The sequence below is a fragment of the Cheilinus undulatus genome, linkage group 15, assembly GCF_018320785.1.
Source record: "Cheilinus undulatus linkage group 15, ASM1832078v1, whole genome shotgun sequence".
NCBI lineage: Eukaryota > Metazoa > Chordata > Actinopteri > Labriformes > Labridae > Cheilinus > Cheilinus undulatus.
In genome coordinates, this window is record NC_054879.1 from 6,594,453 (window position 1) to 6,620,634 (window position 26,182).

The following is a 26,182-nucleotide window of genomic DNA, read 5'->3' on the forward strand; positions in this document are numbered from 1 at the left end:
ACCTCCTCGGGGTCCTTAGCAGCTCATCCTTCCTGAGACGCCGGTCCCTCTTTTTGATTGGACCCAGCGTCTCTCTCTCTCTCACTCTCTGTAACCTGTTTCTGTCAGCTGCTAAAACAGCCGCTCACATACTCTGAAAAGTTTTACCTTCACTCCGTTTCCTCTGATTCTCCTTTTATTCTGTTTTAAAGGGGAGGTTGTGTGTCTGTGTGGTTACCTGTGTATGCATGAGAGTCATCTCCCGGACCAGGAAGGCTGAGTTGCCCTCTTCATTGTGGCACGTAACTGTAAAATCTCCATAGGTGGCGCTGCTGTCTGGATTGGGCCAGTACTGGTGACACTTCACCTGTAAACACACACAACTCTTTATTTACACACTGATCCGAGCTGATTTTTCTCTGCCTAAGTACCAGGTATCATCCCTTTCTTCTAAAGATAGCCATCTGTTCTTGATATTATGATTAATGCACTACTATACAAGATGGACCATACGTTCAATCCATCTGGAAATAAGGGAAACTCCTGAAATGTTTCTGAAAATATATTTTGATCCCTCAATATTTCACACCTAGATTAATGATTAAGAGACCCTAGTTGGCAACACATTGTTTACCTTCTTTGTCAATGAAGTGAGCTCAAATCAGGATACTCCACAGTTTAAAAAGGAAATTTAGAGACTTTTTAAGACCTTTGAAGACCTGAACTGAGAAAAATTAATAACATTTTAAACGCAGCAAATGATCAAAAATGAAAGGCAATTAAGATTTCTCAGTACATGGAATTAGGGCATAATTTTCTAATTTAATGTACTGTTTATGCAGTGTACAATAGTATCAGGCACTGGTTCCCAATGGTGTGCCTTGATGAAAGTGAAGTTGTGTCTTGCGATTAATTTCCCATCCCTACTTTTTATGGCCTTCCATTTCATTTCATTTCATTTCATTTCATCTGCAGGAACCCTCAGAGCTGTTTAAGGTGAATATCTAACAAAAGGAATGTGAAATTTCAAAGAATGTATCTTCTGTGTGTTTGATGGTATACAGCTCTGAATCTAGCTCTAAACAGACTCCCTCTATGTCAGATTTGGCATTTCTACAAAGGCCAAAAGAAGGATATATCAGGGGAGTTAAGTTCAAAGCTCTGGCACTTTTTGGAAGATTATTGAACAATAAATTTCTATTTCCTATCATGCTGTAGCCCATATATGGTTTCCACTTCTTGACTGTGCCAAATTCTTCTACATACCCGCCCTCTCTCGACCTGCGTAGTCAGCATGACCACCATGGATGAGCCCTGCTCCCATGTCATTTGCCAGAAGTCAGAGCAGGTGTTGGGCAGCGGGCCTTGGCACGCTATGTAGCGGTTTATAAGACTGGAGGCTGGAATCTCCATCTACGGAAAGACAGACAGAGTATGAGATACAAAAGTTGTGAGGTTGCAATGATCTCATTTTAAAAGTCTTATTTCCCACTTAAAGAGTTTCTGCTGTGCATTTACAACAGAGAGCTGCATGCCTTAAGATTAATGTTAAAGGTCCAAACACTTAAACAAAACATGAATCTAGCCTTTTAACACTCTTCAGGTATCTAATGTGCTAGGAAGTTAACAGTGGTTGGTTTATTGTTTGAATATGCCTCTGAGTCACTTACAAGGTCAGATGTATTATTATTATCGTCACTCAAGTGCAAATTAAATGTCACCCCAGAATCTTTACCTTATAGCAGTGCAAACAAAGACTCAAATAGAAGTCAAAAGCAAGTCTTATTTCAAGATCTAACATGCATTGATGTAACTTCAACTTACTACAATTGATCTTAAAAAATGGCTAGCACTTATCAAGTAGATCAGAGCAAATCATTTGATGATAGCATATCCTCTTTGCCTCACAGTGGCATATACTGTACCTTTATTTTATTGATTTTATACATCAACCATGGTCAATGTTAAGTGGCTGTTTTGACAAAAACACTATTTAATGTCAAAGTTCAAGCAGAATTCCACAAAGTGAAAAAATACATAATGTAAAATAAGTGACTGCATAAATATTCATCCCCTTCAGGTCAGTGTTCAGTAGAGTCACCTTTGGCTGCAGTCACAGCAGTGAGTCTCTGTGGATAGGTCTCAATCAGGCTTGCACATCTGGACACTGCAATTGTACTCCATTCTTCTCTACAAAAGTTCTCAAGCTCTGTCAGTTTGTGTGGGGGTGAACAGACCTTTTCAAGTCCATCCACCAGGTCTCTATTAGACTGAAGTCTGGGCTTTAGCTCGGCCACTCCAGAACATCCCCCCTTGTTGTCTTTATAGCTGTTTATAGTTGTTTTGTTTATGTTTTGTCAAAAAAGCCATATCAAATCAACCATTATCCATTTATAAGATCAATAAAAAAGTAGAACATCCAAGGGGGTAAAAAAAGGAGTTACAATTTTACTCAAAAGGACTGAAACTTATTAAACAAAAGGTTCACTTAAAAACCCAAACCCACCAAACATCAATGAGGTTCTGTTAACTTAACTGTCCTCCATAAAAACATGTAAAACATTAACTCACAATATTATTTGCTTGTAAAGTAGATGCGGTTAACTCATTCACCATGTTTTCTACACGTGTTTTTGTAGTTAACGTGACAGACCACCCACCAAGCCTCAAAGCTGACATAAAGCAGATATATAGTCAGAAACATAAAAGAGAAGAAAGAAGGAGGTCAAACAACTCACATTGATGTAATTTGCATTGATGTAGTCATCTGTGCTTTTCAGAATGACCCTGGTGGCATCATCTGTAGAGGGAGCGAAAGAGACAGAGGGTTAGAGCACATGTAAAGATATAAAGGAAGAGAGAGTAACTGGTAGAGCAAGACAGAGAGGGAAAAATAGAGGAGACACCTCTGAAGTAGAAAGGTTAATGCTGGTGTATATTTAAAAACATCAGCCAGCAGAAAGAGAAAACTGTGTGCAGTCACGTACATGGAGAGATGTCTCTGTAGCGATTTTTGGAAACGTTCTGAGGTAATTTGGCACACAGCATGGTCATCCCCGGCCTCTTCCTGTACAGTTGCTGCAAGAAAATAACAAATTGTGAGTGATGAATACCGAATCAAATGATTCCTTTCAAAAAACTAGAAACTTCTCAGCTTCTAAGCTACGTTTCTGATATTTGCTTATCTCTTTGCTTACATCAAACTGCGCCAGTATGGCTCCACCCCCCAGGCCTTCCTTCAATGTGACCATGGAGTCCCTCAAAGCATGCTGGTCTAGCTGTGTGGGGTCCTGAGGGGACTTCTCAGGGATGTACTGAAAATCTGGCTCTGAGTCCACCTTCTCCTCCACCACGTCATAGATGGCTGTGTGGGACAGGAAGGAAATATGTCAAAGTTTGTGTACAAACAGCTGTTTATGTAGGCCGAGGCCTGAGGGGAGTTAATTTATCTTTCAGTATGTCATGAAAGAAAAAAACATCAAAGAAGACGAAACTCTGAAAACCAAAGCCAATGCACTACAGGAACAAGCAGTTAATAAGAGAAAGCATCTATAGCCATACATTCCATATAAGCAGGACAAACAAATGAGAATTGACAGGCCTTACATTTATTGATGCAATCTTATATGTGCTCTGATGTAAGAGAGGATAGAATGCATAAATCCCTCACTGACCCATTTAAAATACCAAGAATTTTCATGTTTCATCATCTTTTAAAGCTGCCCCCCCAATTCGCTGATGCTGATTAAAAAGAAATCCACTGCAGTCTTTCCACATGATGAAAATGTATAGCTAAGATGTATAGATAGCACAGTGTTCCCTCTGATCAGTAGATCTATTTTAAAACTAGACATGTGAGGGGGGAGCAGTCCAGAAAAGACCAGAAGAAGAATCCACACTGGTGAGCAGATGTGCAGCTGTTAATCTTCAGGAGAGGACAGAACAGGCTGTCCATATGTTGCACTTTTGTCTGTTGCTTTAGTATTCACAAAGTGCAGATTAATGCATCACTAAATTACACTCATTTTTAGTAGTTCTTATGTTAAGATGAGTTTTTCCAAGTGCTGTTAAAATTTTCGATCACAGGGGTGAAAAACGTAGTTAAAAATGTATGCCAAAGTGCTGATGCCATGACATGACCATCAAACATAGCTTTGTAACTTTGATTCAAACACATGCTAAAAATGCTCTGTGCTTTTAATGTTCATAATTTTATAAATAAAAACACATGCTACAGAATTAACACCTTCCTAGATTGATCAGTCTGCCCTCAGTCCACACACCTCATGTGTCAAAAGCTAATAGAAAGTTTTTAAGCCATTCAGAAATATGTCCTTTCTGATTGTTGTGCTACTTTTCATTAAACCTCCCAGTAATCGTTTTTCTCAAATTATAGACTAAATGTGATAATTAATTACTAAGCCCATAACTTATTTCATGTTTTTTTATTCTACTGACAACAGTAGGTTTTACACAAAATTTTTAAAAAGTAATTTCCACATGTAACTGTGAATGATCAGAGGCATTCAGCCCCAGAGAAGGTTTATCTAAACCAGCAGTCTAGATTGTTGTTGTCAAAATTGAATGTACCTAGATATTTCTAAGACCATTGTTATAAACACAATGTATTAGGGTTCAACCTGTGAATTTTTTAGCAAAAAAGTCAAATTCGTAGGAAAACAAAATAAGAATATTTGAGATCACGTTTACAAGAAAACAAACTCAAACTTTCAGAGTTTAAAAGTTGAAAATTTACAAGAAAAAAAAAAAGAAGAAATTTCCAAGTGTAAAAGGTGTCCATTATTAGAATTGTTCGACTTCCTTTTAAATTTCAGTGTAAACTTCTGGCACAGTTTTATTCACAATTTTCCGGCTTTTTCATTTTCTAAGATTTCTTTCAGCTGTCAGATATGGTTTGTAGTTAACAAAATGGTATCAAGTTAAATTTTAATACAAAAGCAAATCAAAACATATTTTAAGTACAAATACAGAGCTTTAAATAAAGAAATGACATATAGACAATTGGGTGAACACAAATCTAGAAACACATTCATTTATCTAAAAAACAAGCAAAAAAACAACAACAACAACAAAAAACAAACAAAAAGAAACAGGGGAGGTGGGATTGGCAAGTAAAAAGTGTTCATGTGTATACGTTTATTCAAAAACTAAAAACAATAAAACAATAAAAATTGATGTTTACTTTTTCCAGGTGGGACCTGGGGGGCTCACCTTTTCTTAGATATGATCAGGGAGGGGGTAAAGAAAAAAGGTTGGGAACCACTAATCTGAACCATCTCCATAAGTAAATAAAGAAAGAACAACCTTTGTGAGTAAATCCTCTAATCTTCTGCCAATATAAGATGTATTTATTTATGCAATATTTCTTCAAACCTCTTAACATCAGAATAAGTAAGTGTCATTAGAGTAATGCTAGAGAAAAATATCCTGTGTGAAACTTTCCATTTCTATGTTAAAACAGAGTTTTGGGAGTGAAACGTCACACCGTGCTCCAGTTTCTTTTCTGTTTGATGTCACTGGTGTGTGATGTTATCATCCCGTTCACTTGGCAATGACAGATGACCAACTTGTGCTGGTGTTTATGTACTACTGACATGCTTACACATACACAAACAGTCGCTTTGCCACTGTGTTGATGAGCACAGAGAGACACCTGAATGCACTATGGAGGTCACTGGTGCCTCATGTCACACTAAAGACACAAACCCCACCCCAACGTAGATGAGACTTAGTTCAGGTTTGTGGGACAACTTTGACAGTTTTCTCATGTCAGGAATATTGTTGCTGTGTCTGAGTGAAGTGCTTTGCCCACACAGTGTAGGGCACACTTGGCATGTTCTTCACAGCATGTAAATGCATGGTAACATTTTAGGGGTTTGCATGAGACTGACATGAGACTGTCATTTACACGAAGGAGGCTTTAATGAATGTTAAGTGTCATTTGGTCAATTATGCACCTTCAGTGCAAAGTTAAAGTTTTTTGATCCCTTCTAGCTTCTTTGTACAGTAAGGTAAAGCTGTAGCCAGCTGTCCTAGCAACCTTTCCTAGCACAAAGACTGGAAACAACAGGGAGCAAGGGGTAAGAATAAAGCTGCATTACAACCCAATGCATTTTTGCATTTTCATGTCAATGAAAATGTTTTTGAGAATGCTGCATGTGTGGACACGATTATTTTTGTTTTCCAAAATACCTGCCTACGTGTGGACTAGGCCAAAGTCTGCTGCTACAGAGTGCCATCGATGATTTTATTTGACACCTACCCATCTGCAGGATTGCAGGCATAAAAAACAACTATGTATTTTTCTTTTTGAGGTCTTCTTTGCTTAAGTAGGTCACAAAGATGTAGCAGTATAAATTTCATCTGGCTTAATAACTGGTTAAAAACTCAACACAGAGGTTAAAAGATGACTAAAAGATACATTTTCCTTCAGACTGCAAGTAGTGCCATGAAAATATGTGTATTTGCTTTCATATGGTTTGGTATTTGTACAAGCTTTCGAGCTGCTTGGCTATGTTTGACCAAATCAGTAAGTGCCTATGTGTATGACCAGAATGACATGTATTTGTATTGAAAATTAAGAGAAACACTACCATGCATGTAGAAATGCTGATTTAAGAAAAACCACAGTGATTTCTTTTCCAGAGTATGTATGCATTATAGCTGCACATGAGTTAACAGCTCAAACTAAACTGAAATTTAAAACATCAAGTAAAAACTTAAAACAAAAACTAAAGAAAAATCCCAAACTATTATAACCTATTATATCCTTGGCTGGATATAACTCACCGTTTGGTCTAACCAATAGGATGAGCTCCCCAGAGTGGCTCTCACAGCTGGCCTTGATGAACATGACCACCTGATCATGGGTGTGGTCTGAGATGTCCCGTCCGTTAATGAGGACCACCTGATCGCCCTCATTAAGGCGAGGCACGCACAGGTCAGCCTGAGGAGGGAGGAATGGAGACAAAGTGAGAACAGATCAACTTTTACGACTTTGTTAACATTTTAAATATGGTATCATATTTTTATGAATAGAGCAGTGGTTCTCAACTCATCGGGCATCAGGACCCACAATCACCTCATTATGACAAAATCTTGTGAAAAAGACTGAAATGTACTTATCAACACAAGAAAACCAACAAAAATGCACAGATGTGCTTTGAGGGATGCCATACATCATAGCCACATTTATTTCCTGGCACACATTTCAGACCCACTAGAAACAGCTTTGCGACCCACTTTTTGGTCCTGACCCACCTCTCGAGAACCACTGGTATAGAGATAATACTCAGACTCAGCTATAACTATGTATGTGTGGTATTCCTGAACTTACAGATGTTCCTGGTGCCACTCGAGATACAATGATTGGCATCTTCTGGTCAGCTCCACCCTGGAAACACACACACATATGCAGGATCAGTTAACAGCTCAAAACCTGGAGCTTATTTCCCATTCTTTACAATGAAGATTCAATCTTTCAGACAAAGAGTAAAAACTGGCACAAGATAAGAGAAAAAGAAGAACAGACAAGTGAATTTACAAGCAAAAACAAATGTACTGTGAACAAACTTTTCCATTTCGCATCAGCTCTGACCTTGACATTGAAGCCAAAACGCCCGTGCTCGTCGGGTCTCATCTTGATCAGGACCAGGTTATCATGAGGGACGACTCCATTTAGCTGCGAGAGCAAAGTCAGACACAGATACATCATTTATATCCGTGCACTACTTTCCATCATACCATCCTCCACAGAAATAGGAGCCGCAGATGTGAGAGTAGGTGATATAACTTGCTTGATAATTTTTTAAAACGTATGCTACCCTGATTTATTTATTTTTTGCATCATGTGTTATGAATGTGCTCTCGACCTTAATGCTAACTCTACTTCTTAAATGTATAAACAACACTTAAAGCTTTAAATTGAGATTTTTCTGGCCACCAGAGGGCAAAGAAATAAAAATGAAATCAAGCTGACAAAAAATGACATAAAAATTTCAACATCATTCCTTTTTATTATTCAAGATGTTGAACTATGATCACCAGCCCTGCACCAGCAGCTGCATCTGTAGTTTGATGCTTAACAAGTAATGATGAGTGGGGAAATGTTTGAGAGAAACAGAGCTATATAGAAGGATGACTGTGGCTGCTTAAACTCAAACACAAGACACATTTTTGTACTTTTAAGCCAAAAAAAAATCACTTAAAGAGGGCAACATATTTCTATAGTTGAATCAATGTGCAATTCTATAAAATGGCATCCTTTGACTATTTTGGAATATCTTCTCAAAATATTACACAACTGGGCATGATACTTGCTGTCTAAATTATTTAAAGACTGTGCTGTGATGCAGTACTGACCGTGGTCTTATCAGCGTTCACAGGAACATCATACATCTCATTGAGGTGGTTATCCAGGAGGCTCTGCTGGGAGTGGGCCTGGATGATCTGGCTCAAGGTCTTCCTGCTCAGCTGCTTGGGGGGCAGGGCTGGGGGCTGGCCATCGACCCCCTCTGGAGACCTAATAGAGGTGAGGAGAAAGAGAGAGGAAGGGACAAAGAGGAGACAGAGGAGAAATGGCTTAATAATGGTTGTGAATAATTAGAAACTCAAACAGCAGCCTGGTTTATCATGATATTAAGACACATAGGCATGGCCAAAACAAACACCATGGTCTCACAGCTTATTGTCCTGTCTGTGAAAGAGGAGGCTGTTGGGTGAAAAAGAAAAATGGGTGGCAAACAGCGAAAACCAGATAAAGGGGAGTGAGAGAGACAGAGATTGCAAGAGACAGAGAGGCTTAATAGCACTGTGTTAGTCACAATGCATTAACCTCAATAAAAAGCTGCACGAGGAAGGAAAACACCCCCCCTCCTCCATCATCTGGACAATAAAAGGCAGTCAGTGCGTATGATGAAACAACGCGGTCAGTCAGGTAAGGCTTTCAGCAGCATCATGTCCCACTCTCTGGGGAGGTAAGAGCCTCCCATTTCACACTGCGTGTGTGTCTGTAAGTGTTAGTGGGTGTGTGTGTGAGGTTGTGTGCGAGGTTGTGTGCGGATTCTCCTTAGGGGAAAAGAGCACCAGTCAAAGAGCATCGGCAATGTTTTGGCTGCTGCTGGTGCCATTTTACGTCTTTAATACACACGCACAGAAACAATCATTTATTATGGGTCAGAATCAGGTCACGCTTACAGAACGAGGGCAACGCACAGCAGGTCTGAGCCAAGACTGAGCATCCTCCTACATCGATGTGTTTCCTCAACACGACACAGACAAGTGAGATGGATATGTGAGTGTCTTCATGCTGAGCTGGCCACAGTCCTAGCATAGGGAGATATGAGCCTTGTCTTTACTGGACATAGTAAAGCATGCTTTATTTTACTATTCCCTCTTAGGATTGCACATAATTTAGTTGTTTATCTGATTTGTTCTGTAGGTCAAAGTAATTTTGACAGTCTGAAAGCTTGCATTATGTTTTTGGGTTAATCAAGGCACCAAATTTTAGACTTTGATAGGGTTGTGGTAAAAATCAAACAATACTGATGCCTTTTCTGATACCACAGCAACAAAACCAGAAGCCCTGGACAAAGAACAAAAAAAGTTTGAAGAAATATGAAAACCTCAGTTGGAGAAACTAAATAAGCATGCACAGCCACAAGTTAACACCAAAAAGTACACTTGAGTCTAAAAAAGCTGCAAAATGCATCATTTTGAAATGAAAACCACCAGAAGATGAATTTAAAACCCTTTCAGTGCACACCCTAGCGTATTTAAAACGTAATTATTTTCCAAAACCATACTTTGCTCTGCATCTGTGATTAAACAGATCTGATTATAGCAATATTGTGTCACAGTGTATTGTATAATTGCAGTTGTCCTTTCATGACACCATCAAAGAAATGGAGGCACTACATTTAAAAGCTATTACTGGTCATTTTCAATCAGCATGGTTAAAAACGTAACATTACAGAGAGCGTGCACAGGGGTTTCGGCGTTGTCGTATTGTTTACAGTGTCTATAAAAACTGGTCACTATGATGTTAACCCCTTAGTTGATTTTATAAATCAATCGTGAGCTATATGATTCGTCTTTTTTGACAAAAAAAAAAACACTCTGATGTCAAAGTGGTAATAGCTTTCTACAAAGTAATGTCAACTGCACAAAAACATGTAAAGTAAAATAAGTTATCGCAAAAATATTCACCTCTATTAGGTGACTGAACTGATTCAACAGCGACCCAGCCAATTGATGCGAGTAGTAAATGGGAATGCAGTGAATGTGTGTCTGGAAGGTCTAGTGTTCCTGGCTACCATTACACCATGAAAACAAAATAACACCCCAAGCAACTCAGAAAAAAGGTTAGTGAAAAGTTAAAGTCAGGGAATTGATAAAAAAAAATCCAAGGCACTGAACATCCCCCAGAGTTCAGTTAAGTCCATCATCAAGAAATGGAAGGAATACGGCACGCATGTAAATCTGCCTAGATCAGGTCGCCCTCACAAACTGAGTGACCGTGCAAGAAGGAGACTAGTGAGAGAGGACACAAAGACACCCATGACAACTCTGAGGAAGACAGGTGTTTAGTATGATGCAACCAAAATAGTGCTTTTTGGCCATCAGACAAGACTCTATGTTTGGCAAACACCAAGCACTGCACATCACCACAAACACACCACTCCCACTGTGGAGAACAGCATTGGCAGCATCATGCTGTGGGGATGCCTCTCTTTATCTAATTGTAATTAACCTTGTAGAAATCTGTTTTCACTTTGATATCAAAAAAGGATTTTTTTGGGGATAAAAAGCCAAATTGTATTGATCATGATTGATGTTTAAAATTAGTAAGAGGGTAAAACATCCAAGGGGGTTTTAATTCAAGAGGAAATTTTAGTGAAGCACCAAGAAAACAAACTGATTGACCTGAGCAGAACCGTGTTATTAAAGACAACAAATACAAAGTCTTTGTATACCAGTCTCTCAGATTAGATATGACTCGTTTAAACTTAAGAAAAAAGGAGATCCAAGATTGGTTTTGATTGGTATGAACCACAGCTGACAGCCCTCCAAAGCAAAGCAGACATCACAATGAGATTATAAGATGTGGTAAACGACAGCCACAAAACCTATGAGAGATTCTTCTGTGTGCAATTAAGTAAAAAGCACTCATTTGCACGGAAAGAATGTGTGTCTCATTTCCCCTAATGAGGTTATTAAATTGGTCAAATATGACACGACATGGTACTTTCAGGATTAAATGAGCACCAAAGGTGATGTTTAAAGCTGTAAACTTGAGATCTTATTGAAAACATGATGCAAAAAATAAATGGAGCCAACATCATAATGTGCATGGATTATGTGTTTGTTGTCTCAGTGAGAAAGAGAGCAGCTGATTATGTCATCTCTTGGCTCTGTAACATAGTGATGAACCAACTACTTGGCTTCTATGTGTGTGTGTGTGTGTGTGTGTAGCGTTGTAGGCAGCGGAACTTGCACTGTAATGTTATTTAACCACTCTGATGTCCAACTGAGCAATGTTCCTTCCTTCCACCTCCATTCTCTCTCTCACTCACATACACACACCTACAGTGTCAACAGAAAAAGCATGCCATTTCTACAATGTAATTCATTCAAATCACAGCCATGCAAGCATGGAAGTCCAGCCAGCATGTTTGCATCGTATACACCTGCCTCAACTGATCCAGCATGGCAATAAACTTGGCCTTTGATAAATGCTGAAAAATTTTCTGAGATTTGTTATTCTTTCATTACTTTTACGAATGCATGCAAAGCATAGTCTTGGAAATGGCAGATTTTAGCTTAAAAGATTCAGCAACGGTATGCACGGCAGTTATGAAAATATCTGCTGATTATTATGGCCAATTATGGACAGAATGTAAAAATAAATTTGTGAAGTTTTAGGCATAAACAACAACCCTACCTCTAGGTTTTGATCTTTTTTTCATCCTTACTCCTTAAAGAATGTTTCAAGGACAGAGGTTTTCACTCTGAACTCCAGCCAGTCTCGTTTTTTTGCACTTCAGAAGAGTTTTTGTTTTTGTGCTGTTTCAGGCACTCTTCAGGATTCTCACAACTAGGGCTGCTCGATTATGGCAGAAAAGAAAATCAGGAATATTTTGAAAAGTACTGGGATCATGATTATTATATATGTGACTACTCATTTTACAACATCTGCATCACTTTATTAGGAAAATGTTAATACTCCTAACACATCTGAACCATTTTGAAAAACAAGCAATAAATACAAAATCAATAAAAGAGAAATAGTAAAATAATACTATCATAAAATACTGAACAGTTGTAATGAATTAAGTTAACTAGATTTTTAAGGTAGTGCTGATGTTCTCAAGGAACCAAAATAAATCATGTTAAAAAAAAAAAGCGCAGTTATGGCACAATAATTGGCAAATTTACATTGTTTTCACGATTGTTGGATGCCAAAGTTGGTATTAAAATTTAATAATATTCCAACACCCTGGACAACCTTGCAAACCTTATTGTTAGAATAAGCAATTTGAAATATAAACTGAATAAAAAGAGTCATATTTTAATTGGCAGCAGGTTTTTGCAGTGCTGTCTGAAGTCTTTAAAAAGGCACGTGAAGATTGGTTCGACTCCTCATGTTCAAAAATATATTTTACATATAATACACATGTAATCCAAAGTAGGGATGCACAATAATGAATTTTTGTCGGTATCCAATGTGCCAATATTTGTAAATGAAGCAGCCAAAACCAACATCGATACTGATATTTCAATGTTGCTTGGACCTAAAACTTCAGTCCTTAAAGCACACAATTTTAAGTTTCAGGATGAACAAATGTAAGTCCTGAAAATGCCCTTTAAGTGTAAGGAATGATGATAAATAAAGCAAAAGACTTCAGCTGTTGTAGGTCTGTTGATCCAGCCTAAAACTCTGCTAACTTGTTTTTAATTTACAGCTGATAAAGGCAGATTTTTATAGCTAAAAAATCAGTTGTAAAAATTGGGCAGACATTTTAATATCTTTAGAAAAGTATTTCATACCAATAATATCGTCTTTCCTAATCCAGTGGATTTATTTGTTTTCATTCATCTTAATTTGAAAAAGGATACATTTATTATTTTTAATAGAATTAAATATTTGTCTTGTTTTATGCCTGTTTCTAAAGCATTCATACCTTTATAATAGGAGTAACTAAACTGAGTACAGAAGACACGAGAGGACTGCATTAATTTTATTGTCAAAGCCAAAGGGTCAAACTGTTACAGACAGCCAGATATTCTCAGTTTAAGCATTGTGAATACTTTTAATTAAATAAAAGAAAGAACATGTCGCTTTCATTATCTTTTTTTCACCAACATTTATGTTTTTGAACTCAAGTGCAAATAGTAATTTGAAATTTAAGAGATGAATGCAGAATTAAATTTATTTCAGGCCGTTTTCTTAATGCAGTGAAACTGACTGTTACTTTTTTACTTGTAAGTACATGCAGTGATGCATAAAAATATTTTACATTTAGAATTGCTTCCAATGAGTTCTTCTGATTTCTTGCAAAGAATGAAGAAAAATGTCTCTACTGTCATATTTTTCTTCATGTTTATGATTAACAGTTATCTAAAACTGACATTGAGGGATGCACTGAAAGAGGTGGAGGGCTGCATGTGGCCCCTGGGCCAGTTGCCCAATCTAGCAATAAAATAAAGCTAATAAATACCAGTACCAGGATCAGGTAAAAGGAGTTTGGAAATACTGGCATAAAGTTGACATTGTGCATCCCTAAACACTGTTAAAAAATGCTTTATCAATGTGCTAACCCAAACTCAGGTTTGTGCAACATCCCCAAAGTTTTGCTGAGTGAACAGACAAAAGCATACAACTTCTGATAAGTTTGCAGCTTAACCAGAACGTTTGACTTTATACTTTGCCCTCTAGAAGATTTGTGATCAGTTAAGCAAACAATCCCAGACTCCTTAAGGTTGTTTTTAGGCATCTTGAGATAATGAGACAAGGTTTGTTAATAGTGAACATTTATTAGGAATCAATTATGAAGATTAGAACAAACACCAAACTTTTATTTCCCAAGCCATAGATAATGTTCCTTTTGTAAGTTCCCTTAGAACTTCACTCTTACTGATAGACTTTGGGTTTGGGAAACAGACATTTTGTGCAGCGTTAAAGAAATTCACCATATATTTTACAAAGTAAGAACAATCAGGACAGCAGAAATCCCCTTTACTCTCACACACATGCTCAGTTCAGCCCTATTGTACAAGCTCTCCACCCTGTTATCCTCCATAAACACATTTAACAAGCTGCTTTTCAAAGGGTTCATCTTTCCAATGAGGCCAGCTAAGTGACACTGTGAGAGGGTGTGAACTGTTGAGAGAAGCCACAGACGCAGACAGACTTTTAAAAAACACGTCAACTCAGCAGCGCTCTCAGACAGAGTGGCACTAACACTGATGAGTAAAATTAAACCTCTAAATTAAAGGGTGCCTGGTTTGTTGGGGTGCTTCTTTTTATGGGGTAGTTCATTTACAGAGAAGTCTATATTCCTGTCACCATGTCAAGCTTTTTCTCCTCAGAGAAACAGCTTTAGAAAGTGGGCGGTACAGAGGAAGAGGGGAAAGATCAAGAGACATGGAAAATATAGGTCATAAGCCCTTTTCACACTGCATCTCTGTAACAGTGCAGTAATGAAGCTCTGCTTTTATTACACCTAAAGATATTCATATTAATTCTGCAACAGCTGAACATTTGTGTCCATGTCTGTTAATTCACAGTGCATGACTACATTGCAGAAGCGCACCTCGCTGCTCCAACGCCTCTGTTGCAACCTCTGAGGCCTTCGTTGACACCTCCTTGACATTAGTTTTGAAGGTGAAACACTGCAAAGGCGTAAATATCACACTCTGAAAAAGCCAACAGGATAATAGTGACATAGTGGAACTTACGGTGTGGAGTCCAAGCTGATGCTGTTAGCCTGCGTTGACGATGCTGATTTGTGATTGGAGGAGAAGACAGGCAGGCTGGGTGAGGCGTGGATCACATGATCAACAAGGTGCCCGACTGACGACGGGCGTATTCGTGTGCCCTCTTGAACAAACAGCGAGTTCCTGGTGAAGAAAAAAATACAATCTCTTTGTTAAAAGGCTGTCGTATAAATTCATTAAAATATTCGGTAATTTCAGAGTCCAATTATATGTCAAGTGGGCTTCAGTGATTCTTTCAAGCACACTTCTTCAGCATAAATATTTGATAATAAGTGAAATTATTTCCTACTTGGGAAATGTTTGTTTTGCCACTGGAGGACCTGCTTGTCCTCTCGTCACTGACCTGTGGCATCCTCTAAAAAGGATATTTCAATAGAAGAAAATAGACTCCCCAGACTTTGTAAGATATATAAGTTGAAAACTTGTTCTTGTTATCTTTTCCCAAAGAGCATGTTGCAATGACGAAAAGGAAGAGGTATGATTTGAGTCTGTGGGAGTCGAGACCTGTACTACCAAGACAGGGTATCATTCAGGTACACTAACAAAAGAGATCTCGCCAGCTATATGATATGGGAGATTCACAAGAATGCTTTGCAAATTATCGGCAAGATGGCTGCTCAAGCATCAAAAGAAGTGGAAAGACATCAGGAGTCATTCTTAACTAATTCAGATTTCACAACTACCCTTTATAGACATATGTTTGAAGAGGCAAGGTGGCACTCAAAAATAAGATGGTACAGTAACATGCAGAACTCTTAGGCATGTTAAGGCCAAAAACTGGGGCTGCAGTAAGGCGTGTAATGACAAGTAAGACTGCCTGAGGGCACCTTTGGCCTTGAGGCTGTGCTCTGGATGTCCTTGCATCTTACCAGGGGCATGGGAAAATACTCAGTTGAAAAATAAAGTCCACACCTTTAGGGTAGAGTAAGAGGTGGATGTGGCGAGTAAGTATGGCCTAGGGCAGTGGTTCCCAAGCTGGGGTCAAGGCCCCACTGGGGGGGCAGCAAAGATCTTGGGGGGTGCGGGACCCTGTCTGCTCTGACGTTGTCAAAGTTGGATGTACATATGTATGTTTTTGAAAACATAATTAGAAACGTAATGCATTGGAGTCTACCTAAAAGATAGAAAAATGAAGAGAGAATCTTTTAATTTTTATCAAAAAAGTCATATTTTTAAGGAAAAACTAAATAAGAATATTTTATATTATACAATCGAATATTAACAAGAAAACAAGATCATAATTTCAGAGTTTAAAGTTTGTGAATTTACAAGAAAAATCTTGAAACTTCCAAGTTAAAAAAAGTCTTAAATTTTGACATTAGAAACTCATAAGTTTTTAAAATTGTAAATTTACAGCAGTGTTAAGTCAAAAAATTTTACATAAAAAACTGAAAATAGGTGGCTGGATTTGGGAATTTTGGACTTTATTATCTCAAAAATTCCAAGTTTTGGTTCTCGCACATTTAGGACTTTTGCAGTCATTTTTTTGTTGTAAATTAACAACTTTTTAAACATGAAAATTTCAAGTTTTGCTTAAAAATTAACAAATTCTCTTTATTTTCTAGAGTAGCACTAATACACCATAGATCTTTCATCAAGAATAAATGTATGTAGGCCTCTTATGTCGGTATTTTGTCAATGAAAACAATTTAAATGGATGGGTAACTTTTCCAAGTGGGCCCGGGAAGGACTTGGCTTTTCTTAGATTTGAAAAGGGGGGCCCTAAGGAAAACAGGTTGGTAACACTGGCCTAGGGTACCCGCCCGGTGGGTAGTAGGGTTTCAACAAGCCCCTGGTCATACTGCAGATGTCCCAAGGGTCTGAAAACCACTGGCAGTCTCTGGGCGTATTACCAGGGACAAAAAGGCCCCACAAAAGACATGCCGCCAAGCTTGACCTTGACTGCTGAGTGACACACATGTGTCAAGCTTGACTGTGGCAGCCCCCCACCTCATTGCTAGCCCTGGGATGTGGCACATCTGGCCCCATAATGAATCCTTACCGCCCTACATGCCTAAAACGTCTGCATGGCTGCCTATCTACCATTTATTTCCCTAGATCAATCATGTTATCATCTGTGACTTGTCAAGCAGTTTAAGACAATATTCCACCTGCAGTTCTAATGATTTATCTTTCACAATCACATGCTCTACAGGTCTGACGAAAATCTTTCAGATTTTTTTGTTAGCCCTGACTGCCCATTAGCTCACAGACCTCCATAATAAAGAGATCTAATTGTCCAGTGGGTATGTATTCATACTGGTTGATCTCTTATCCAGAAAATGAACTGATGGAGCAGGTTAGGTGTTCGGCATTAATAACAGTGGTGATCTAACCCTGTAAGATTAACCTCCCTAGTAGCACTGAGAACCCAGACTCAACCCTGAAGTCATCTTGCTAACCAAACATCCTGCTTCATAGCACAGGCCCTTGACCTCTTTAGACCTTTATAAAAGTAGATTAATGGTGTAAGAGGACAATGCATCAGGTTGTAGATGTTTAAATGATGACTTTCTGCCCAGAAGTGACCCAGGATATTTTGACCAGTGATTGCAAAAGTTGATGTATTTTTGAGTGTAATGCATGATGGGATCTTTCCTGGTTAAACAAACTTAAAAAAATCAGATGAGTATTTTTCTAAACTCTGTGACAAGCGAAAGATTCCACCCTTTTGGCTCCCAATTTAACCTCATGAATAAACAGCTTCATAAGTGTAAATCATTTGCCGGTATGGTCGTCATCTTAAATGCTTCTGAGATGAAATCTGAAATTTGGACTCACTGATTGGGCGTCCCAGGCGGAGAGCGAGTGGGTAGGCTTTGGGTCTCCAGTCTCTCATCTGATAGGCTGTTCCTGCTAACTGACTCCCAGTCTGTTCCACCCAGCAACTTCCTGGCCAATGGCTTACTAGGAGATCTGAGTAGACAAAGACTTAATTAACTGTGACCAACCAAGAGTAAGAATGCAATCAATCTAAAAAAGCGTTTATGACCTAAAGGTTTGTAATGAGCGTGTTGATTACCTGGCAAACACTCGGTCCTTGATGCCTTTTTCCTTCCCATACTGCACAGACTGCACCTCGGTCCGTCCACTGCGGACAAGAACATCAAAAACAACCATCAGAACAGGCTGCCTGGAAAATTAAACTTTTATTGAAGTGAAGAAGGCTTAAAATATTTATCTCAATTGGTTTAGAAAAGTTTCAGAAACTCATCTCAAAGGCTACATTTATTTTGATTTGCCTTATTCAATAAAAATAAGACAGCAGAGTTTCACTGTTGTTTTTTCACTTTTTCTAATAAAGAGTTACTTCAGAGGCCGTGCTATCAGCTCCTTGATTCTCTCTGAAAAAAGTGCTTTGAATGAATAAATAAAATCAAATTCACCATTAAGACTTGAGCAAAGCCTTCTCTTCACGATAGCAACAAGCACAAAACAACATATTCAACAGGGAAGTTAATTATTTAATTCACAGTTAATGACTAAATAAAAAGTCAAATGTTGAACTTGAAAGGATATCCTTAGTAAAACACCCATGAATATCTTCAGGGCGAAATCAGACCATCACAAACTCTGTCTAGCCTGGGAGCATGGCCCGCTAACGTTGCATCACTGCTGCTCAATAATGCATCACAAGACCTTCAACTTTCATTTCATCTCACTCACATTTCAGAGAAAAAGGATATCAAAAAGCTACCAAAGAAGAGAAAATAATTTGGAGGCCGTGGTATAAGGCCATACCAAATAAATTAATGTGCAAAAATGTGAAGTGGTGTGCACCGGCTGCTTGCAGACGGACACAAACAGTTCTTGCAAAACTTAAAAGAATGACTGCAAGGCCAGACACAAACAACTTACTTTTCCTCTTTTTGAGGAAAACCATGAATAATTTACTTGTGGTTTTCTGAGGGAAGGTAGAAAGTCAGACACTCACTAGACTTCCAGTGATTCAGCCTTTTAACCCAAAGTGAAACAACTGCATCGATTTCCAAACAAACACGTCGTCCACGAGTCTGGACCATGTGTGTTTGTTTGTGTCTGAATACGTTTGTGTATATGTCAATCTGTCTGGCTGTCGAGACGAGACGTCTCAGAGATTCCCCGTCTGCGATGTGGATCGTGTTCTGTCCCCTGAGAGTGCATATGCCCGTGTCCTCTCGTCCTTACCAGTATCTGAACTTTGAGCCCAGGGTGAAGTAGTGAGCAAAGAAGTTTTTCTGTGGTGGGATGGGCCTCTCCAGTCTGAAGAAGGTGTGGTGCTCCACGCAGGCCTTCCACAGGTTTTTACAGGCCCGATAGTTCACCATATTGAAACCCAGCAACGTCTCCCGAGTCTCAGTCTGTGTACAGGGAGGAAGAGATAGTAATCAGAGGGCTGCTTTGTAACACTTTGGTATTTAGCTAGCTAATCTGAATTCAATGGTACAACAAGTAAGAATAGAAGTAGAGTAAATACGTCCAAATAGCTGCGTATAACAAACCACAAAGTTTTATCCACAGGTTTCAAATGTAAAGCTGGGGACACACTACACAACTTTCAGTCTTTACAGTTTTTAAAAAGACAATGAGTACACACTAACAGACTGGTTTCAGCAGATTTTTGTGTGACAACTGAAAGACTGGGGCACACTTAACTGCGCCTGATGGGGGATCACAGTCTACATGATTCGTCTAACCAACTAAAGCCAACTGATCCCATCAAACTTTGCATAAACTCTCACAAGGGCTACAATTTAAAGGGTAAAAAAAAAAATTATTGTTTGCTTACTACCAATAAAACTTTAAGAAGAAGAAGAGGAGGTGGAGCAGGAGGAGGACGAGGAAGAATAAGTAACACACTATTTCCTGTTTCCCACCCTCTCTTTTTCATTGGCTGTTGGGTCAGTGACCCAACTTGACTGCAACCGACGTCAGGTCTGGTCTGTTCCCATCACACTAACAGATGTGCCAACTAGTCATGCAGACTGTGCCCAACTAGTGCAGACTGGTCCAGACTTTGGGAATCGTGGAGAACATCTGACGCAAATCTTGTAGTGTGTCCTCAGCTTTAGTCACAAAAGTTCCCACCATGGCACAAGTCAACTAAAGTTTCCTTTTATCAACTCTAGTAGTCATGATTGTGTTAAAATAGGCTAAACAAGTATCAAATTGTTTCATTTTTTGAGATTTATTTGTGGTCATTTATTCCTTATTCTAGATAAAGGCAGTGGATGGAGTCAGAAACTGGGGGAAAGAGAGAGGGGGGAATGACAAGCAGGAAAGGAGCAACAGGACCGATTTGAACCAGGGCCACTTGCTTTGAGAAACAACAGCCTCTGTAGATGATTTTTGCTACATTTAAACATTTTTTTGTCCATTCTACCCCATTTGGTTCTCTTTAACCCATCTTTGCCCCCGTATCCTAATTTTGCCTTTTTTCTAAGTAGTTTTGTCACATTTATCCCATTTTTGCCACTTTTAACCCTTTTAACCCATGTTCATTCAATTTTAACCTTTTTTTTTTTTTAACCAATTTTACACCCTCTACACCACTGTTTCACACCATTTTTGCCACTTGTAAGTTTTTTGCCACGACTAACTGATTCTTGCCTGATTTTGCCACATCAACCAATGTGTTACCCTTTCAGCACTGTTTTGGCCCATTTTTCCCCTCTGATTCCATTTTTGCCTCTTTAACCTACATTTGCCAAGTTTATGATTTTTTTTCTATTTTTAACCCATTTTTGCCCATGCTATCTCATTTGGTCCGCCAGAATACTAATTTTGCCTCTTTTTCCCATTTTTATTCAACTTTAGCCACTTGTAACTCATTTTTGCCATGTTAACTCCATTTTCACCTTTTTTCACCAATTTTTCACTACTTTCCCAAACCATTTCTGCCACCTCTAACCAATTTTTCTGCCCCTTTTAATCAATTTTTGCCTGTTTTAACCCATTGTTGCCACTTCAACCTCTTTTTTAACCCTTTCACTACTGTTCTGGCCCATTTTTCCCCTTTCAACCCATTTGTCAGATTTATATTTTTTTGCTAATTTTAACCCATTCGGTCCTCTTTAAACCACTGTTCCCCCATGTATTTCACCACTCTTATTTCACCAATTTTAACACTTTTTCATGACTGTTACAACTCATTTTTGCCACTGTAACCTCTTTTGTGCCCACTTTTTTTGGCCAACTGTTGACACTTTAAACCCATTTTTGCTACTTTAAATAAAGTTATTTTTGTTTTAAGACAAGAGGTTCACATTTTAAAAAATGTTATATTATACAACATCATAAATAAACACAATTGCTATTTTTCTTTTTGCTTTGATAAGAATGATTACTATTCAGGTTAGAAATCAAATAAGAATATCATAGCTTAACTTTATAATAAACTAGGATTTGCCGACCCCTGTGGGCCCCCATGTGGCTGGGCCCCAGAAAGCTTTTCCCTTTATCCTCCTGTCCCCCTTGGATGTAGCTATAGTATAGCGGGAGTTTTATCAAAACTAGGCCATATTTTTTTATTAACACAAGAGCAACAGCCATACTGAAAACTTCTCTTGGTGGAAAAGATGTTGTGGATACAATGGATACATGATAGTCTACCTGGCATGTCAGGTTAGATATGTCCCATTGACTGCAGCGAATCCTTATTTAACTTTGAGGTGACCAAGAGGGCAATTTTCAGGCTACCTGAATACTAGATGGACCTCACTTTTTCCCTCTAAAATATTCCTTTTTATGTGTTTCAGAGACAAATCAGATTAAATGAACATCAAAAACTAGACTGTAGCAGATGCACCAAGTGTGGATAGAGAAGGAAGACAAAGGATTACAAAGTGAAAGAGAAAAAAGAACTGTGTGCAATGAAAGCAAAAATCTGTTTTTTAATGCAAAGCAAAAGATCATAATTTAGAGAAAGTAAGACTATATAAAATCCTACTATGCAGAGATGAGTTGTGGAAATAAATATCAAGTTGGCTGTGAAGGTGACAGATAAGCTGTCCGTTTGTTGTTTTAAGTATAGAAAAGGCATCAACGTGTCAAACAAGAGATGCAGGACACAGTCGGGGATTAAAGCACAGTCAACCAGGACACAGACAGCAGGGGGTTAATCTGAATCTGATTAAACACACAGAAATTCAGATGCAGCTCTGCTCACATCTAAAGCACACACACACACACACACACACACACACACACACACACACATTCATAGTCAGTATGCACAGAAACACACACATTTGGATAAAGTCCATCTGGTCACAAAACTGGACACAAGTGTGGCAGGGAGCTGGTACTCAGTCAGTGTCTGCCTTTGAGTATGAATCTGTGTTCACCTACCGCCTCTCTTCTTAGCTGGATGAAGAACTGTTTGCACTTGAAGGAGATTTTCACGATTTTCAACCTGGGAGCAAAAAACAAAAAGACAAAAAAAGTCAAAAAGTACAGTTAGTGACTCCAGTGTTAATAAGCCATTAATAAGCCTTTTATCTGCACTGAAACACCAATGTTTACTTTCTAAAACTGTGTTAGCTAAAGTTTGGATGCTACTCTTAGATCATTACATTTCACTTACCCTAGCTCCTCAAATAATGTAGTTAACTTTTTTGTTTCTGTAAGGTTAGAAAAAAATCTTTTTCTAAACTGTTTAAATTCTAGATTTTTCCACTCCCTCGGGAAAGCTTTACATTAGACTATTAAACACAAAAGTCCCGTGCTGGTTATGAACATGTTTTTAGCTCCAAAATGTGTAGACAAATTGTATAGCATTTGCATTATTTTTGGAAATCTGACCACTGTCACTCTGTTAACCTGACATGAAACAAATTGAGCAATTATGAGAATTAGGGCTGCCAGAATTCCTTTGGTTAATCGCAATTTATCACACTCTTTAAATCGCACTTCAAAATTCAATGATTTTGTATTTTTAACGGTTTTTGTGTACCTTTTTTATTTATCTACTATCTTAAACTAGGGGTGACTGACTTCCTCTTCAGATACAGACCTGATACTATTGTAGTAGAATGAATATTTTAACATGAACTGAACTGTGGAAAAAGGAACTTTATGGATTGAAAATGAAATCAGAGAAAATAAAAAAAGTTCAGATGATTTCTGAGTCATCTACTGAGCTGTCTGTCAGCTTTTTAAAGTAAATTAAGATATAAAGGAGCAGTGGTGGACCTATTTTACATCACTGTGGCTGCAGGAGACACTGATGTGCCTCAACCAAAGTGTACTGAAAGGGACAACAAAACATGAGATTAATCGTGGTGGAAAGAACTGTGCACTAATGGTGGACCTTGATTGATTTCAATCAACTCAATCAATCTTCACAGCCCTTATTATAATTAAAACTTGATATTTTTTATTTGATGCAGCCAAAAAGCTAACCAACTATGTAGAAAGATGATCTGATCTTCCCTGTTCGGCTTAAAGCATTAAAGGGTCAAGGTAGATTTTATTGGATGAGGTAGGCTGTCCTGAATTTTAGCAACAGATACTCTAAAGGCTCAATCACCCCTAGTTTTCAGCCTAATTTTAGGAGAAGCTGATGGTTGACAAAATTTTGAAACAGATCCTGTGATGGACAGGAAGTCCAAGAGCAGAACAAGTACAATTTGGTGCCTCTTTGTCTTTCCAGTCAGGAGGAGATGGGCTGATCCTGTCCTGATGATGCATGTTGGTCTTATCCTGACTCAAAAAGCTAGATTAGGTACCCCTGTCAATGGGCCAGCTAAGTTGTATGCTAATCTGTGTTTACTACAAAAATGTGCATGTAGCAGCAACAAAAGCTAAACAGTTTGGACATATTTCAGGCTTATTGTAACAACAGCCTGAGGGGGTCATAGTTTTATGATGAGTTTAAACAAACAAGGCAGACAAAATTAGAAGAAGCAGTTAACCTTGTCTGCCACACTGCAAAGACATAAGAAACTTCCAGTCATATTTTTAAAGTGCATACGAACACATGAGAACATTTATCAGCAAAGTCAATGGATGTAAAACCTTTAAGCTACACCACCATTACCTGAAGCTATCATGTTACCATATAATGCAGGGCTAGGGCTGTAAAACTTCCATATAACAGTGGCTTAATTTCAACTGCCATCAAGGAAATGTTTCATCAGTTTACTAAAGTTGCATATGTACACAATGTAGACATAAATATTACTCATCATCAACAAAAAACATTAAAGTTAAATTCTTCAAAGTCAATTCAATAAAAATATGCAAGGTAAAACTAGTGACTGCAAAAATGTTCACCCACTTTAAGGTGGCTGACTGAAGTGGGAATCAACTCAGTGCCGTGAATGTGTCTTAAGTGATTGTAGTGTAGACACCTGTGTCTGGAAGGTCCAGTCATTTGTTACTCAGTATTCCTGGCTACCATTACGCCATGAAGACAAAAGAGCATTCAAAGCAACACAGAGAAAAGACTAATGAAAAGTATAAGTCAGGGGATGGATAAGAAAAAAATCCAAGGCAAGGAACTTCCCCTAGAGTTCAGTTAAATCTATCATCAAGAAATGGAAGAAATATTGCACATGTGTAAATCTGTCTAGATCAGGCTGTCCTCACAAACTGAGTGAGCGTGCAAGAAGGAGACTAGTGACAGAGGCAACCAAGACACCTATGGAGGAGTTACAAGCTTTAGCAGCTGAGATGGGAGAGACTCTGCAGACAACAACTGTTGGCCAGGTTCCTCACCAGTCAAATCTTTATGGAAGAGTGGCAAAGAGAAAGCCCCGTTGAAGAAACACAGATAAAATCTTAACAAGAGTTCATCAAAAGGCATGCGGGAAACTCCATGACCAAGTGGAAGAAAGTTTTTTGGTCTGATGAGACCAAAATTATGCTTTTTGGCCGTTATGTTTGGTGGACACCAAACGCTGCACATCACCGCAAACACACCATCCCCCATTGTGGTCGCAGCATCATGCTGTGGGGTTGTTTCTCAGTAGCTGGACCTGGAAGGCTTGTATAGGTAGAGGGTAAAACGAATGTGGCAAAATATAGGACAATCCCTGAGGACGATCTTATTCAGTCTGCAAGAGAACTACGACTTGGAAGATTTATTTTCCAGCAAGAAAATGACCCGGATAGGATACAGCAAAAGCTACACATAAATGACTCAAAGACAACAAGATGAATGTTCTGGAGTGGCTGAGTCAAAGCCCAGAAGAAAAAAGGCGTAAAATTACAGTGTCCAGACATGCAAGCCTGACAGACCTAACCAGTGGTATACTCAGCGCTGTGATTGTAGCCAAAGGTGCATCTACTAAATACTGACTTGAACAGAGGGAATATTTATACAGTCGTTTATTTTAAATCACATATTTTTATTAAACTGACACTGCTTTGCAGAAATCGATATCACTCTGCTTTGCAGAAATCGATATCACTCTGACATTAAAGAGGGTTTTTGGGTTTCTTTTGTCTTAAAAAGCCAAATTATATTGACCATGCTATGAAATCAATAAAAGGGTAAACTAACCAAGGGGGTGAATACATATAGGCACTGTAACTGGCAACAATTGTGGGGCAGATTGTGATAACAATTAAGTCAGTTGTTATGTCCTGATTTATATAAAGTTGTTTTAAAAAGCTGGAAAAGCCTGATGCTGCCTTACACATAAATGATTCCCAGTCTCATATTCACAGTGGGGCATAAAGGTTATTTATTTAACCCTGGCATCGGATCAAATCAGTATTGGCAGAAACCAAAGCCCAGATGTTGGATCAGTATTAGTGCTGGAGCAAAAGAAGATGGTTTAATGCATAACAGAGTAGAAGGATATAAACTCACAGCGGCATCAAACCAATGATTTTTCAAGGAAATATACAAACAATAACCACAGTCGAGTAGATGCATTTACCTGAAAATACATGGTTTACTCTCTGAACCACTCATTAAATCTATTAGTCATATTTGCAAATTTAAAATAAAGCTTAGAGTTCAGAGTTTTAACAATTTCTGCAGTTTTCCTCAGAGACAGAGCTTCCTCTGTCCAATATACTGCGAGCATTCATTTCTGGATCAGTGTTCAGGAGGACAGCAGATCTAAACTTTTTCAGGAATCAATAAATAGAATTATGATGCACATGTCTTGATGATCCGCCTGTCCTTTAAGTAAGCAGGCCCACGTGTCTCATCCCAACTGTTCATTTAACCTCCAACCCCTCTCTCTTTCCA

General features: G+C 38.5%; 1 protein-coding gene across 5 annotated transcripts in view; it reads right to left on the reverse strand.

The window, feature by feature from the left end:
- ptpn4a (protein tyrosine phosphatase non-receptor type 4a) overlaps positions 1 to 26,182 on the reverse strand; it is a 131,372-nt gene that overhangs the window by 12,491 nt on the left and 92,699 nt on the right. For all 5 annotated transcript variants that reach the window (XM_041806988.1, XM_041806984.1, XM_041806985.1 and 2 more), the window contains 14 exons: positions 22,327 to 22,390; positions 19,165 to 19,337; positions 18,020 to 18,088; positions 17,779 to 17,913; positions 14,959 to 15,120; positions 8,362 to 8,521; positions 7,598 to 7,681; positions 7,337 to 7,393; positions 6,790 to 6,946; positions 3,177 to 3,343; positions 2,967 to 3,057; positions 2,718 to 2,779; positions 1,246 to 1,392; positions 218 to 346 (listed from right to left, as the gene is read on the reverse strand). In XM_041806988.1, coding sequence (XP_041662922.1) covers positions 218 to 346; positions 1,246 to 1,392; positions 2,718 to 2,779; positions 2,967 to 3,057; positions 3,177 to 3,343; positions 6,790 to 6,946; positions 7,337 to 7,393; positions 7,598 to 7,681; positions 8,362 to 8,521; positions 14,959 to 15,120; positions 17,779 to 17,913; positions 18,020 to 18,088; positions 19,165 to 19,337; positions 22,327 to 22,390 — 1,657 coding nt within the window. The remainder of the gene's footprint in view (positions 1 to 217; positions 347 to 1,245; positions 1,393 to 2,717; positions 2,780 to 2,966; positions 3,058 to 3,176; positions 3,344 to 6,789; positions 6,947 to 7,336; positions 7,394 to 7,597; positions 7,682 to 8,361; positions 8,522 to 14,958; positions 15,121 to 17,778; positions 17,914 to 18,019; positions 18,089 to 19,164; positions 19,338 to 22,326; positions 22,391 to 26,182) is intronic.